We start from the raw sequence: 13,643 nt of genomic DNA, 5'->3' as shown, positions 1-13,643 counted from the left end.
CATCTCAGGGGAATTGCCGCATCGCATGTCGCAGGCGTGGACATCGTGCAGGTGGATTTTATCAGCAGGTGACAACTCGACCCGGGAGAGTGAGAACTGTCTCCCGAAGCATGGAACTGCATTTGTGCCAGTTGGATCTGATGGCAACGTGGGAGAATGCGAAGACAGAACGCTTCTTCAGCCATCGAAAAGAACAAGGCTCAGTCGGTCTCTATGCTCTGGTGTGCCCCTGGCCAACGGGGATTCTTTTCTATGCCTTTCCCCCCTGGCCTCTCATCGGTCGGCTTCTCTGTCACATAGAACTCCACCCCGGAAGGGTGGTGCTGGTGGCTCCAGAGTGGCCACACCACCCATGGTTCGTGGATCTGATTCACTTGACCCTAGAGGGTCCTTTGCAGCTGGCTCATCTATCGCATCTACTTCGTCAAGGTCCCATTTTTCGGATTGGGAGGATCGCTTCTCTCTCACGGCTTGGCTTTTGAGAGGTGACGTTTACGATTGAGTGGTTATTCCAAGCTGAAAAAAGCTTTAGTCTTTCCTCATAGGGGAGCTGTTCCATTCCCCTTATCATTTTGGTAGCCCTTCTCTGTACCTTCTCCATCGCAATTATATCTTTTTTGAGATGCGGCGACCAGAATTGTACACAGTATTCAAGTTGCGGTCTTCACCATGGAGTGATACAGAGGCATTATGACATTTTCCGTTTTGTTCACCATTCCCTTTCTAGTAATTCCCAACATTCTGTTTGTTTTTTTGACCTTTAATGGTCGAGGTCTCTCTGGTATTGGATTTTCTGCAACAGGGGCTCAAGAAGGGTTTGGCATTCAGTTCTCTTCGGGTTCAGGTAGCTGCCTTGGGAGCCTTGTGGGGAAAGTTTTCCGGTGGTTCGCTTGCAGCACATCCTGACATTATTCGATTTCTCAAGGGGGTCGAATATTTTAAGACCTCCCGTCCGTGTAGTGTGTCCACTTTGGAGTTTAAATCTTCTATTGCGTGTGCTCTGTGGCGCTCCTTTTGAACCTCTACGCAGCGCTTCCTTGAAAGATCTAACCTTGAAGAAGGTGTACTTGGTGGCCATTTACTCGGCGCGTCAGATTTCTGACTTGCAGGCCCTGTCGTGCCGTGACCCTTTTTTGCGGATTCATGATGATAGGGCGACGTTACGCACGGTTCCTTCCTTTGTTCCTAAGGTGGTTTCGGCCTTTCATGTTAATCAGACAGTGGAACTTCCAGGGTTCCCACAGGATTCCAGGGGGTCACCTCAGGACAAGGATATTCTTTTGGATGTGCATTCTTATTGCGTTATCTAAATGTTACCAATGACTTCAGATGCTCCGATCATTTGTTCATTCTTTCGGGGGTGCAAAGAAAGGGGACAAAGCATCTAAAGTGACCATTTCTCGTTGGATTAAAGAGACTATTACTTCAGCATACTTGGTCCGCGGCCACCAAGTGCCTTGCGTCTCCGAGCTCATTTCAGCAGAGTTCAGGCTACTTCCTGGGCGGAGTGTCAGTTGCTATCACCTCAGGAGATCTGCTGGGGGGCGGTGTGGTCCTCTTTGTGGTCCTCTTTGCACACATTTACTAAGCATTATCACTTGGACGTTAAGGCCTCTGATGAGGCCTTCGGTGCAAGTGTTCTACGAGCGGGTCTTTCGGGTTCCCGCCCAGTGTAAGATGGCTTGGGTACATCCCACTTTTCTGGACTGATCCTTGTATGTATAGGGAAAAGAAAATTGGTTCTTAGCTGTTAATTTTCATTCCTATAGTACCAAGGATCAGTCCAGAGGCCCACCCCTTACTTCAGTTACCGAAAGACTATATTGGCTACAATTTGCCTAGTTTTTCATAGAGCTCCTTTTTTTGCAGATTACGATTGTTGGAGCAGTTTTTTCTAACTGTTTATTTACTCATGTTGTTTCCTTGGGGCGAAGTGGGAGACAGTTGTTTTTGGTCGCCCCTTCGCCCGTTAGTATTGGTTGTTTGGCTTGGGTACAGTTCAATACTGAGGGACTGCAGGTGGCACTCTCGTTATGTAGCAGTGCCCAAAGTTCTAATTGTTCTGACTCCACCTGCTGGTAGGGATACACAACCCACTTCTCTGGACTGATCCTAGGTACTATAGGAACGAAAATTAACAGGTAAGAACCAATTTTCTTATATGCCTGGGCCCAGAGCATTATCAAACCTCATGCAGACTGTGGTCGGATGTCTCCCCGGGCCCGAAGGCACTGCACTGCGAGAATAGCGTACCTCTGATCCCTATCGACGCATTCTTCGCCCGGACCAGCGAAGACGCCGAAGGAAACATTGAAGAGAGCTGCGTCACTGGAGCTGGGGGACCACCGTACAGCGACCAGGTTTGAAGTTCCAAAAGCGCCGAAGAAAAGGGTCGAGGCTATGCCTCATAAATCCCCAAATGAGCCTCGCGGGATACAGGGCCCTGTTCCCGTTCCTACTCATACACCAAAAGCTAAGGAGCCAAAGCGTCATCACGGCGCATCGGTGCGCCACGAAGCACTTGTAAAACACGGCACTTCGTTGCCACTTGAAGTACCGGCGCAGCATATGCTGATGGCGCAGACGACTCCTTCCTTGAAGCAAATGCTCCCAGGAGTGCAACAGCCAAAAATGACGACCTAGAAGACCAAACATATACTTCAGGATCCCTTCCTTTCTGTTACTTCGAGTCAACCAGATGAAGAATCTGAAGTTGATGTTGAAATATCTTCAGGATCAAGATCTTCTGTAGCTCCTTCACTCAGCGGTGCTTCACTCTTGGATTGGTCATCATCTCATAATAGACCGGGGTCCCCCCAGGGAGACCCACAAGAGCCTAAAAGGATAGCATCTCTTAAACATTTGTCTCCGCTTCTTTTACAACCGCATCCTCCTCTCGCATCCAAGGCTATGCTACAGATTTCTCAGGCTCTCAATACATTCTTCCAGGATTTACAAGTCATGCACCCACGACCCGCAACTCCATCTCTACCAACGGATGCACCGGGTCCATCAAAACCTATTCAACACCTACAGAATCTCCACACCAGGAGCATCCGGATAGCCTTACCTCTCAGTGGTCCACCTCTTCCCCAAGTTCATCCACGGGTATGCTTTCGGACCCTCTGGAGGGTCTTCCGGAACGCTATTCCCCACAGGAGGACCTAACTTATGCAAAATTTGTTGAAAAGGTGGGTGCCCTTCTAAACATAGAAACTGGTAAAATCCCAGATCTGAAGTTCTGGGGATTCTAAAAAGTTTTGAAATGCCACCAGAGCCTACTGCGTTACCTCCTCATACAGTTTTAAATTCAGTTCTGCACAAGATCTGGGAAGATCTTCGTGTCCAATATCGAGAAAAACAGATTAAGGGGTAGATTTTCAAACACGCGCGCGTTCGTGTACTTTTGCTGGCGCCTCAGGCGCAAACAAAAGTACGCGGGATTTTAGTAGATACGTGCAGAGCCGCGCGTATCTGCTAAAAACCTGGATCGGCGCGCGCAAGGCTATCGATTTTGTATAGCCGGCGCGCGCCGAGCCGCGCAGCCTACCCCCGTTCCCTCCGAGGCCGCTCCGAAATCGGAGCGGCCTCGGAGGGAACTTCCTTTTGCCCTCCCCTCACCTTCCCCTCCCTTCCCCTACCTAACCCACCCGCCCGGCCCTGTCTAAGCCCCCACCTTACCTTTGTCGGGGGATTTACGCCTCCCTCTGGGAGGCGTAAATCCCCGCGCGCCAGCGGGCCTCCTGCGCGCCGGGCCGTGACCTGGGGGCAGGTACGGAGGGCGCGGCCACGCCCCCGGACCGCCCCAGCCGGTAGCCACGCCCCCGTACCCACCCCCAAAACGCTGGCGACACGCCCCCGACACGCCGTGACGACCGGGACCGCCCCCTGACACGCCCCCGACACGCCCCCCTCGGAGAACCCCGGGACTTACGCGAGTCCCGGGGCTCTGCGCGCGCCGGTAGGCCTATGTAAAATAGGCTCACCGGCGCGCAGGGCCCTGCTCGCCTAAATCCGCCCGGTTTTGGGCGGATTTAGGCGAGCAGGGCTTTTAAAATCCGCCCCTTAAAGTATAGGATGCAAAACTCCTTACTTTACAACTCTACTCAATTACCTCATAATTCCATAGTAGTTGAGTCTGCCCTCTCCAAGGCAAAGCGATCAAAACTCCATGCTAATTCTCCACCTGGTAAAGATTATAAATCTTTAGATGATTTTGGACGAAAGGTGTATCATATTTCGATGTTAACCACAAAAATTGAACATCACCAATTTTAAATTGTACAATACCTCTTTGAAACACTTCAAAAATTCCATCCACTCTGCCTAGCCTCGGACAACTCCTTACCACAACCCTTCACTGACATGGAGGAAGGACTTCGCCATTTACTCAGGACAGTTTATGAATCATTCTTGTCTACCTCACGAGGTGCTGCCGCAGCCATCGCAGCATGAAGAATAGCTAAGAGCTAGCTCAATACGAGAAGACGTTCACGAAAAATTGGCTGATATCTCCTGCATGGAAGACAACCTTTTTGGCGATAAATTTGCCGAAACAGTTGCACAATTAATAGAGCAGAATTCAGCAGTGCTTTCACTAAAAACACCTACAGATTCTCATGCTTCCTACAAAAAATTCTACCCTAATTTTAGGTGGCATACATACCCAAGAACGTCATTCAGACCATTCTGTCCTTATTGTCCTCAACACTATAATCAACCACGATTCCAGCCTCAAATGCACCAGTCTCGTGGATGCTCTAGACAACAACGTCCACAGAAACAAGCCACCGCAGTTTCTCAAAAGCAGCCACCGGCTTTTTGAGCTATCCTGAGCCACCCCCACCGCTATTAATAGGAGGTCGCTTACAACATTTCTATACCAACTGGATAGAAATAACTACCGATCGCTGGGTGTTAGATATTATCAGATAAAGTTATCATCTAAATTTCATAATAACTCCAGTAATTCCCTATGTTCCCCCTTTCAGGGGCATGTCATCCCACGCTTCTTTTCTTCAAGAAGAAATAAGGAACCTACATCTCTAACACTCCATTCAAAGTCTTCCTCTATCAAAACAAAATCAGGGATTTTATTCCCATTACTTTCTCATTCCAAAAAAATCAGGAGGCCTTCGTCCAATCTTGGATTTAAGGAACCTCAACAAATATATCCAAAGAGAAAAATTCAACATGACCTCTCTCAAAAACATATTACCCCTTCTGCAACCCAATGACTGGCTATGTTCCATAGACCTGAAGGATGCTTACTCCCATATACCCATGCACCCTTCTTTGTGGCAATACCTTTGTTTTCAAGCCCTGAATGCACACTACCAATACAAGGTTCTGCCCTTTGGCCTTTCTTCAGCCCCAAGAGTTTTCACGAAATGTTTAGCGGTGATGGTGGCTCACCTCAAGAAATTATCGATACAAATTTTTCCCTACCTGGACGATTGGCTGTGAGTGACGTCGGATCCAGCCACTCTACGGACACACACTGTACAAGCGATAACTTGCCTACAGACATTAGGTTTCCTAATAAATTACGACAAGTCCAATCTACGGCCAACTCAGACACTTCAATTCATCAGAGCTCTCATCGACACAAGAAAAGAGAGAGCTTACCTTCCAAAGGACAGAATTCAAAATCTCTCCGCCCTAGCTCACAGACTTCTCAATCAATCCCATGCTCCAGTACGTCGAGTCCTCCAATTGCTTGGTCACATGGCGGCGGCAATCTATGTAGTCCCATTCACAGTCTCCACATGATCGTCTTCAAGGGTGTTTAATGACTCAATGGTTACAGTTCCTGCAACCCCTTTCTACCAGAGTTCAAATCACCAAACAAATGTGCATGGATATGCACTGGTGGATATCCCTCGCAAACCTGACTTCGGGAGCTCCCTTTTGATTGCCTCCAAATCAACTAACGCTAACGAGGGACACATCCAGAAAAGGTTGGGGAACCCACCTATTAGACATAAAAACTCAAGGTTGCTGGTCCCGTCAAGAGACTATGTACCAAATCAACCTCCTGGAGCTTCGCGCAATCTGAAAGGCACTTTGGACCTTCTCTCCACAAGTCTGTCACAAAAGCCTCATGAGATACATTGACAATCAAGTTGCGATGTTCTACATAAACAAGGAGGGTCTGGTTCATGGACACTGTGACGAAGCCTTTCGCATACTTTTTTGGGCGAATGCGAACGGAATAACACTTCATGCCACTTATATGCCGGGGCTGGGTAATGTCATAGCGGATCGACTCAGCAGAATTTTTTATCCATACGAATGGACATTAAATCGCAAAGTGGCTCAGGACATTTTTCAACAATGGGGCTACCCAACCATCGATCTATTCGCAACTCAAAGCAATCGACAAACACAGACCTTTTGTTCCATTTACCCAAGCAAACTTCGTTATGCCCCAGATGCTTTCCTCATTTCATGGACGGATGGCTTGCTGTACGCCTATCCACCCATTCCAATCATCTCCAAAACGATTCAGAAATGCATTCAGGACACAGTGGACTTGATCTTAATAGCTCCAGCTTGGCCAAGACAACCATGGTATACGTATCTCATGCGACTCTCCATATGCCCACCCATTCCCCTTCAATACCATCCACACCTGTTAACTCAGGAAGGGGGATCTCTCCTCCACCCAATGTCCCAGCATGGAGGTTGAACGGCAAGTATTAAGCCACTTAGGCCTCTCTTCCAATCTGGAAGACATACTGCTTGCGTCTAGGAAACCCTCGACTAGACGTAATTATACGAGAAAATGGCATCGTTTTACACAATGGTGCCAACTAAGGCACCTAGATCCTTTCTCATCTACTTTGACCCAGTTACTGGAATATCTTCACACGCTTTACCTCTCCGGTCTAGCGTACTCTTCAGTTCGCGTTCATATTAGCACTATTGCTGCATTCCACCACTATCACAAGGTCTTCCAATTTCAAATCACCCTCTAATCTCTAGATTCATGCGGGGCATACTTCACTTAAGGCCTCCAATTGCGAAGCCTCCTGTACCATGGGATCTGAACATTGTACTCAAACAGTTCTTGGCTTCTCCCTTTGAACCTTTGGACTCATGCCATGTAAAATACCTCACCTGGAAAATGTTTTTTTCTGGTAGCTATTACATCAGCACGAAGGGTAAGTGAGCTGCAAGCCTTAGTTCACTATTCTCCTTACTTGCAATTTTATCATGACAAAGTCACCCTCCGTACTCATCCATCCTTCCTTCCAAAGGTGGTTCAAGCGTTCCATCTCAAACGATTACACTACCAATTTTCAAACCCAAACCTCATCATTCTGATCATGACAAACTCCTACATTCATTGGACTATAAGAGAGCTTTAGCCTATTACAAACAGAGAACTTTTTCACGGTCAAGACCTTCTCATTTATTTCTTTCCTTCAGTCCAAACAATCAGGGGCAACCTGTTACAAAAAGAGCCATTGCGAACTGGTTAAGCCAATGCATAGAATTCTGTTACAACAAACAATCTTTCACACTTCCTAACAAGCCTAAGGCCCACCAAATACGGGCCACTGCTATTTCAATTGCCCATCTCAAGAAGGTTCCGCTACAAGACATCTGCAAAGCGGCAACTTGGTCTTCTCTGCATACCTTCACATCACACTACTGCATTGACAAGCAAGCATCTTCCGATGCTACATTGGGAGCAGCAGTCTTGTCCACTTTGCCTGACACTTAGGACTGTCTACTCTACTCATGGGTTGTCGTCCTGAACTTAAACAGCACACCTATGTGGACACAACCCGGGAGCTTGGGACTCCCAGAAAGCATGCTAATTCAGCCTGCTATCAATGGGAAAAAGCAAGTTTGCTTACCGTAAACGGTGTTTCCATAGATAGCAGGATGAATTAGCTATGCGATCCCTCCCGCCTCCCTAGACAGTCCACTACTACTACTACTTCCTATCTTTTTGTTTTTTGCTACACATCTGCTTGGTTACAAAGAGACTGAGAAAAAATGGATTCGCGCAGGAAGACGACCGCGCAGATGCACAGAGTTAAAAACTCTGTCACTACTAGAGAGAAACTCCACCTACTCCGGTCGCATCGACGCTCCCAGAAAGCATGGCTAATTCATCCTGCTATCTACAGAAACACCGTTTACGGTAAGCAAACTTGCTTTTGCTTTCACATTTCCTCTATGTATTTTAGAAATTGTTTCATAAAATATTTTATTTGGCTACAAAAACTGTGGGTCCTTTTGCTAGAATTTTACTTTGGTTAATGCAAGCACAATAAAGGATGCAGTAAAGTTAGTGAAAGAAGCTAAACAAATTCATTTAAAAAAGCAATTTAGTGCACATTGGGAGATGCTTTTTTTTTTATTCCAGTTATACCCTATCCCTATGAATTATGTAAGCAAATCCATGAAAGCAGGATTTCCACCAGCTGTTGATGGTTATTCTATTTATCTTTTGGCCAGGCCTAGTCTTCAGTACTTTCTTAAATAATTGTGACCCTATTTTCCAAATCTGTCTTGTAATCTGTTTAATAATGTTAATTTTAGCTATTTCAGCAATTGAAAATGAGGATTGTGCTGGTTGGAATAGAGATATGGACAACCGAAGACCTCCTCGACTTTGAAAGTGATCTACTAGGCAAATTCAATAACTGGAAGGAGAAAAATAAACGTGTGCATCACGACAGTGCAGCTTTAGCATTGTAAGATTGGCTTTTATTCTTTTTAAAAATTGGACTTCAATTATGCTTGAATTTTTTCTATTTTCAATCAGTTATTGACATCATTTGGCATTAGCTGAGAAAAATCCTTTTTATTTAGTCACATCTATCACTGCTTTTCCAGAAGCAAATCTGCTCCAGACAAGGTACAAAAAGCATTAAAAGATTGAGGAAAATAATAGGAAACAACAGAATTCTGTTAATTAAAAAAAACAACAAAAACAAAACCCAAACAACAAAAACAACACATCCAAGACAGGGGGGTAGATTTTAAAAGAAGCACGCGCACATGTACGCCCGATTTTATAACATGCATGCACAGGCACGCGCATGTTATAAAATCCGGGGTCAACGTGCGCAAGGGGGTGCACAAGGGCCGGATTTTAAAAAGGGTACATGCGCCAGTCCTATTTTAAAAAGGCCCGGCGGTGCACGTAAAGCACCGGGATGCATGCGTCCCGGGGCTTTACAAAAGGGGCGCTCTGGGGCCAGAGGCCTCTGACAGAGCGGCCATTGCAGCTCTGTTGGAGGATCACGTGCTGGCAGCTTGCCGGCAGGTGCAAAAGGTAAGACAAAGGACAGGGAGGGGGTGGGAAGTCAGGTTAGGGGGAAGGCAGTGCGGCTCGGCGTGCACAAGGAGCATAATTGTGCACTTCCTTGCATGCGCCGATCCTCGATTTTATAACATGCGCGCACCTAAAAGCGCATGTTATAAAATCGGGTGAACGTGTGCACGCCAGGTAGTGCACGCACATGTAGGCTGCGCACGCTTCTTTTAATATCTACCCCCAATTGTGCACCTTGTGCGCCGAACCCGCTCCAAGCCGCACTGCCTTCCCCTGCCCTTTCCCCCCTACCTTTTCTTTTTCTGTCTTTTATTACAAAACTTACTTCAGACCTGGGGCTGAAGTAAGTTGCGCGCGCTGGCCGACTGCCGGTGCGCGATCCCAAGCACAGTGGCAAATGGCCACTGTGCCTGGAAGCTCTGATCCCACTCCCGCCCCAGACTGCCCCTTTAGTAAAGCCCCGGGATTTACATGTGTCCCGGGGCTTTACATGCATCGCCGGGCCTTTTGAAAATAGGCCCGGCTCGCGTAACCTTTTGAAAATCTTGACCAATCTATCCTCAGACAGCTGCAGGAGTTATGGTAGCTTCATATGGTAGTCTGACTTGCCTACATCTAGTATAATCAACCATAGACAAGGTGACCTTCTGCCAAGAATACTCAACCCAAAAAAACTCCCTGATAGAAAAAAGTTTTTACTCTTTTGGCTGCTATCAAGAGGAAGGTGGCGTTGGTTTCATACTTAATCATGACTAGGTACCAGTCAGATTACCATTAACATAGTAACCATTAACCTCCCCAAACCCTCCTGATTAACTCGCAGTCAATACAGTATAAAAATAATTTTTTTTGTTATTTTTTCAATGAATGTAAAATTGTTTTCCACAAATTATTTACTTTAATAAAATTGACTGTTGAATGCACAAACCAATGCTCCATAAATAAACTATTTTGTTAAAAAATGTTGTGACTCCTCATTTCTCTGCTCATATTCACTGCTGCAATAATCCAAAAGAATTTAGCTTTATGATTTCATCCCAGCTTTATTATTCCATCCCAACATGGCCGCGTTTCAAAGAATAATCCTTCATCAGGGGATATCACAGGATTCTTAAAAATCAAATGGAGTTCATATTCCTCAGTCAATGGACAGCAATCAGCAAAACAATTCAAAATGTTCTCTGAAAAAATAATCCCTGGTGACGTGGAAACAACCAATCCTGGAACTGAAAGACAAAATGTAATATACCATAGATGATAAATTAGAGATAACTAATCAAGGTCTTCATTCATTCCCAGTGGTTCTAATAATTTTAACATAAATATCTAAAATTGTTCGTGATAATTTAAATGAACAGAAAGGTCAACCCCGTGAACTGTATTTCGTGCTTGCTTTATAACAGTTCATTGTAGTTGTTCAAATGCATGTTGTGCTTCAAGACAATGTCATACCATTAGGGCATTTATAGACTATTCAGCCTCGAGTGATGTTCAATTAACTGCAACTTTACTGGATGACTTGTAAATCTAATATACAACTTAGGACATGGACAATTGAGTATATATATTACATCAGCTGATACACAATCTGTAATACATTTTCTCTTAACACGATAATACTTGGATAGCAATATTAAACAAGTGTGCTCTTGATTTAATGCTGTTATTTGTAGGGCGAGTAAATAAATATGCAGTTGAATTAAAAGAACAGATTAAGGATTTTGTCTGAAACATGATGCAGCGATTTTTGAGGAAATAATAACAGAGTTTAAAACATCATTGGACCAGTTTAAAAACTCAATTAAAAATGTAATCAAGCTGATTATGCAGCAGAAAGTGTGTATGTATAGGTGGGGATAAAACGGCAGGATAAGGTTAAACAATGGGTTTGATTTGATTTTTCTTCAGAATACAGTTTGAGTGAATCTGATGATATGGGAGCAAATGAGGGCAATCAGTTTGAGGATCAAACTACCTGAACACTTTTTTAAAGAGTGAAACCAGGGGATGAGGTCAAAAAGGGTCATTTTTCTCATCTGTACATAGTTTTCCCTCTATTCTTATTTAATTTGTTTTTTACTTCATCTTCCTTTCTGCCTTGTCCCCTTCCCCTCCTCATCCCCTCATATGGTTAATTGTTATTGTTGTTTATTATTATTGTTATTAATATTTTTATTGTTATACTGTATTTTCCACCTGAGTTCATTGTAAACCGGCATGATGTGCTTCACGGATGTCGGTAAATAAAAGTTAATAAATAAATAAATAAATAAATACATACAGAAATCAAGATTCAAAAATACAGTGCAGGGTTCCTCATTTACAACCATGGGCTACTTGTCATTATTGCAAGAACCATCAGCAGTTGTGAATCTTTCTGGCTTTGAGTTAAGTCAGTCACAAATTGAGGTCTTGAATAATACATTGTCATTTGTTCCAACAAATTCTCATTGGCCATTTGATAGCCGCATATTCATTCATTATTTTGTTCAAAAATTGAGTTTGAGATTATTTTTTTCAAGAGAATGATACACAATCTCAAGATATTTCTATAGTGAAACCACATACTACATGGACTCTCCCAGATCCTATAGATCCACATAATCTGACTTTTAGACATCTTGTGTTACAAGATTTGGAGATGATGGAAGTTAAGGGCATACGTCGACATCACAGTCATAGTATAAGCCAAAGACAAGCTTTGATTCTTTATCACAGGCATCTCATTTGGTTATTAAACCAGCGGATAAGGGGGCAATGTTGATGGTGCATGATTGGACAAAAAAGGAGCAAGCGATGCTTGCACATTTAAATGATACAAGTTTTTATTGAGCTAATATCCAAGATCCTATAACTTTTTTGCAAGACTTGGTTAAGAACTTGGTTGAAAGACCCATTTTTTGACTGTGAAAGAAAAGAAGTTCTTACTTATACAACATCCCAGAATTTCCACTATACACTCAGTTCCAAAAATACATGAGCATTCAATCTCCTCCTATTAGACCAATAGTCTCTTTAAATGGGACAGTTTTGGAACTGCCAGCGATTTTCGTAAATAGGTTTTTACAACCTGCTGTAGCACAGAAAGTTTCTTATATCAAGGATATGGTATATCTATTGAACATTTTATGAACATTACAGATAGGACAATCATTAATATTGGTAACAATGGATATACAATCTTTGCACACAGAGATTTCACAACAGGTAACATTACAAGTGATTAGAAAAAGTTTGCACAATGAAGATTTGATCATCATATCTCTACAAGGTTGATTTTTCACAGATTGTTTTATTTAATAATTATTTTATTTTTGATATCAAGTTCTACCATCAGATTCATGGGATCCCTATGGGGGGGTCTTCCTCCCACCTTCAGTAGCTAATTTATATGTGACTGCATTTGAAGAACAATGGATTTATAGCTCTAAATGGTGGCAGTACATTGTTAGGTGGTGTTACGGTTGTGGACCCTCGGGCCGGCTGAGACTGATGGTATGCTGTGGAGACCCACAGCGAGCGTCACAGCCAGGAGGTGGCACAGACAAGACTCAGGAGAGACTTCACCACTGGAAGTCCGAGGTCCCCCCAGGAGGAGCCCGTAGGGACCTGGACTTCTTGGACTTAGGAGGGACCCTATGCGACCAAGGATCTGGGCAGCGGCTGAAAAGGTGGACGAGAGGTCGGCTGGGCCCAGGAGGCAGGAGAATCTTCACCCTCGGAAGCCTGCAGTTCCCCGGGAGGAGCTCGTGAGAGCCCGAGCTGCTGGGACTTAGGAGAATCCTCTGGGCCAGCAAGTTCCGGATACCTGAGGTGGAAGAAGAGGCTGAAGTCATGGTCCAAGGATGGGGCCGGGTCAGAAGCCAAGAGTCAGAGGTCCGAAGCCAAAGTCAGAAGCGGAAGCAGGAATCGAAGTCGTGGGACGGAATCGAGTTGGAAGCCAGAAGTCAGAAGTCAAAACCAAAGCTAGGGACTGAAGCCGAAGATGTAATCAGGAACGGAGCCAGGTCAGAAGCCAGAAGATGTAATAGGTGATCCAAGATCCAGATGCTGCAACTAGAGACGCAGAAACTGAGGGAACCTTGTTGCAAGGCGAGGTACTGCTGCAGCTGCAGGGTTTAAATAACCCGGCAGCATCTGACGTCATCAAGAGGGCTGTCCAAGGTTTCCCGTGCTGGCCCCTTTAAATCAGCAGCCCCGGTGCATGAGCCTAGGGGGCGGGGCCAGCCGCGGATCGGCGACGGCGTCTCCCTCGCTGGGAGAACGCCGCGGAGGGCCGCATCTCGGGCCTGGGAGGCCGAAGCGAAGCTGTTCCTGCGACCGGACCGCATTGTGAGTGCAGGTC

The 13,643-nt window shown here is 45.1% G+C and overlaps 1 protein-coding gene across 2 annotated transcripts in view; it reads left to right on the top strand.

Annotated features, from left to right (window-relative positions):
• Window positions 1-13,643, top strand: part of LOC115092810 (disintegrin and metalloproteinase domain-containing protein 9-like) — a 606,381-nt gene that overhangs the window by 268,883 nt on the left and 323,855 nt on the right. For both annotated transcript variants that reach the window (XM_029604139.1, XM_029604138.1), the window contains exon 9: window positions 8,560-8,714. In XM_029604139.1, coding sequence (XP_029459999.1) covers window positions 8,560-8,714 — 155 coding nt within the window. The remainder of the gene's footprint in view (window positions 1-8,559; window positions 8,715-13,643) is intronic.

The sequence above is a fragment of the Rhinatrema bivittatum genome, chromosome 5, assembly GCF_901001135.1.
Source record: "Rhinatrema bivittatum chromosome 5, aRhiBiv1.1, whole genome shotgun sequence".
Classification (NCBI taxonomy): domain Eukaryota; kingdom Metazoa; phylum Chordata; class Amphibia; order Gymnophiona; family Rhinatrematidae; genus Rhinatrema; species Rhinatrema bivittatum.
Note: the sequence above shows the minus strand (reverse complement) of the source record. Positions and strands in the feature narration are given on the sequence as shown.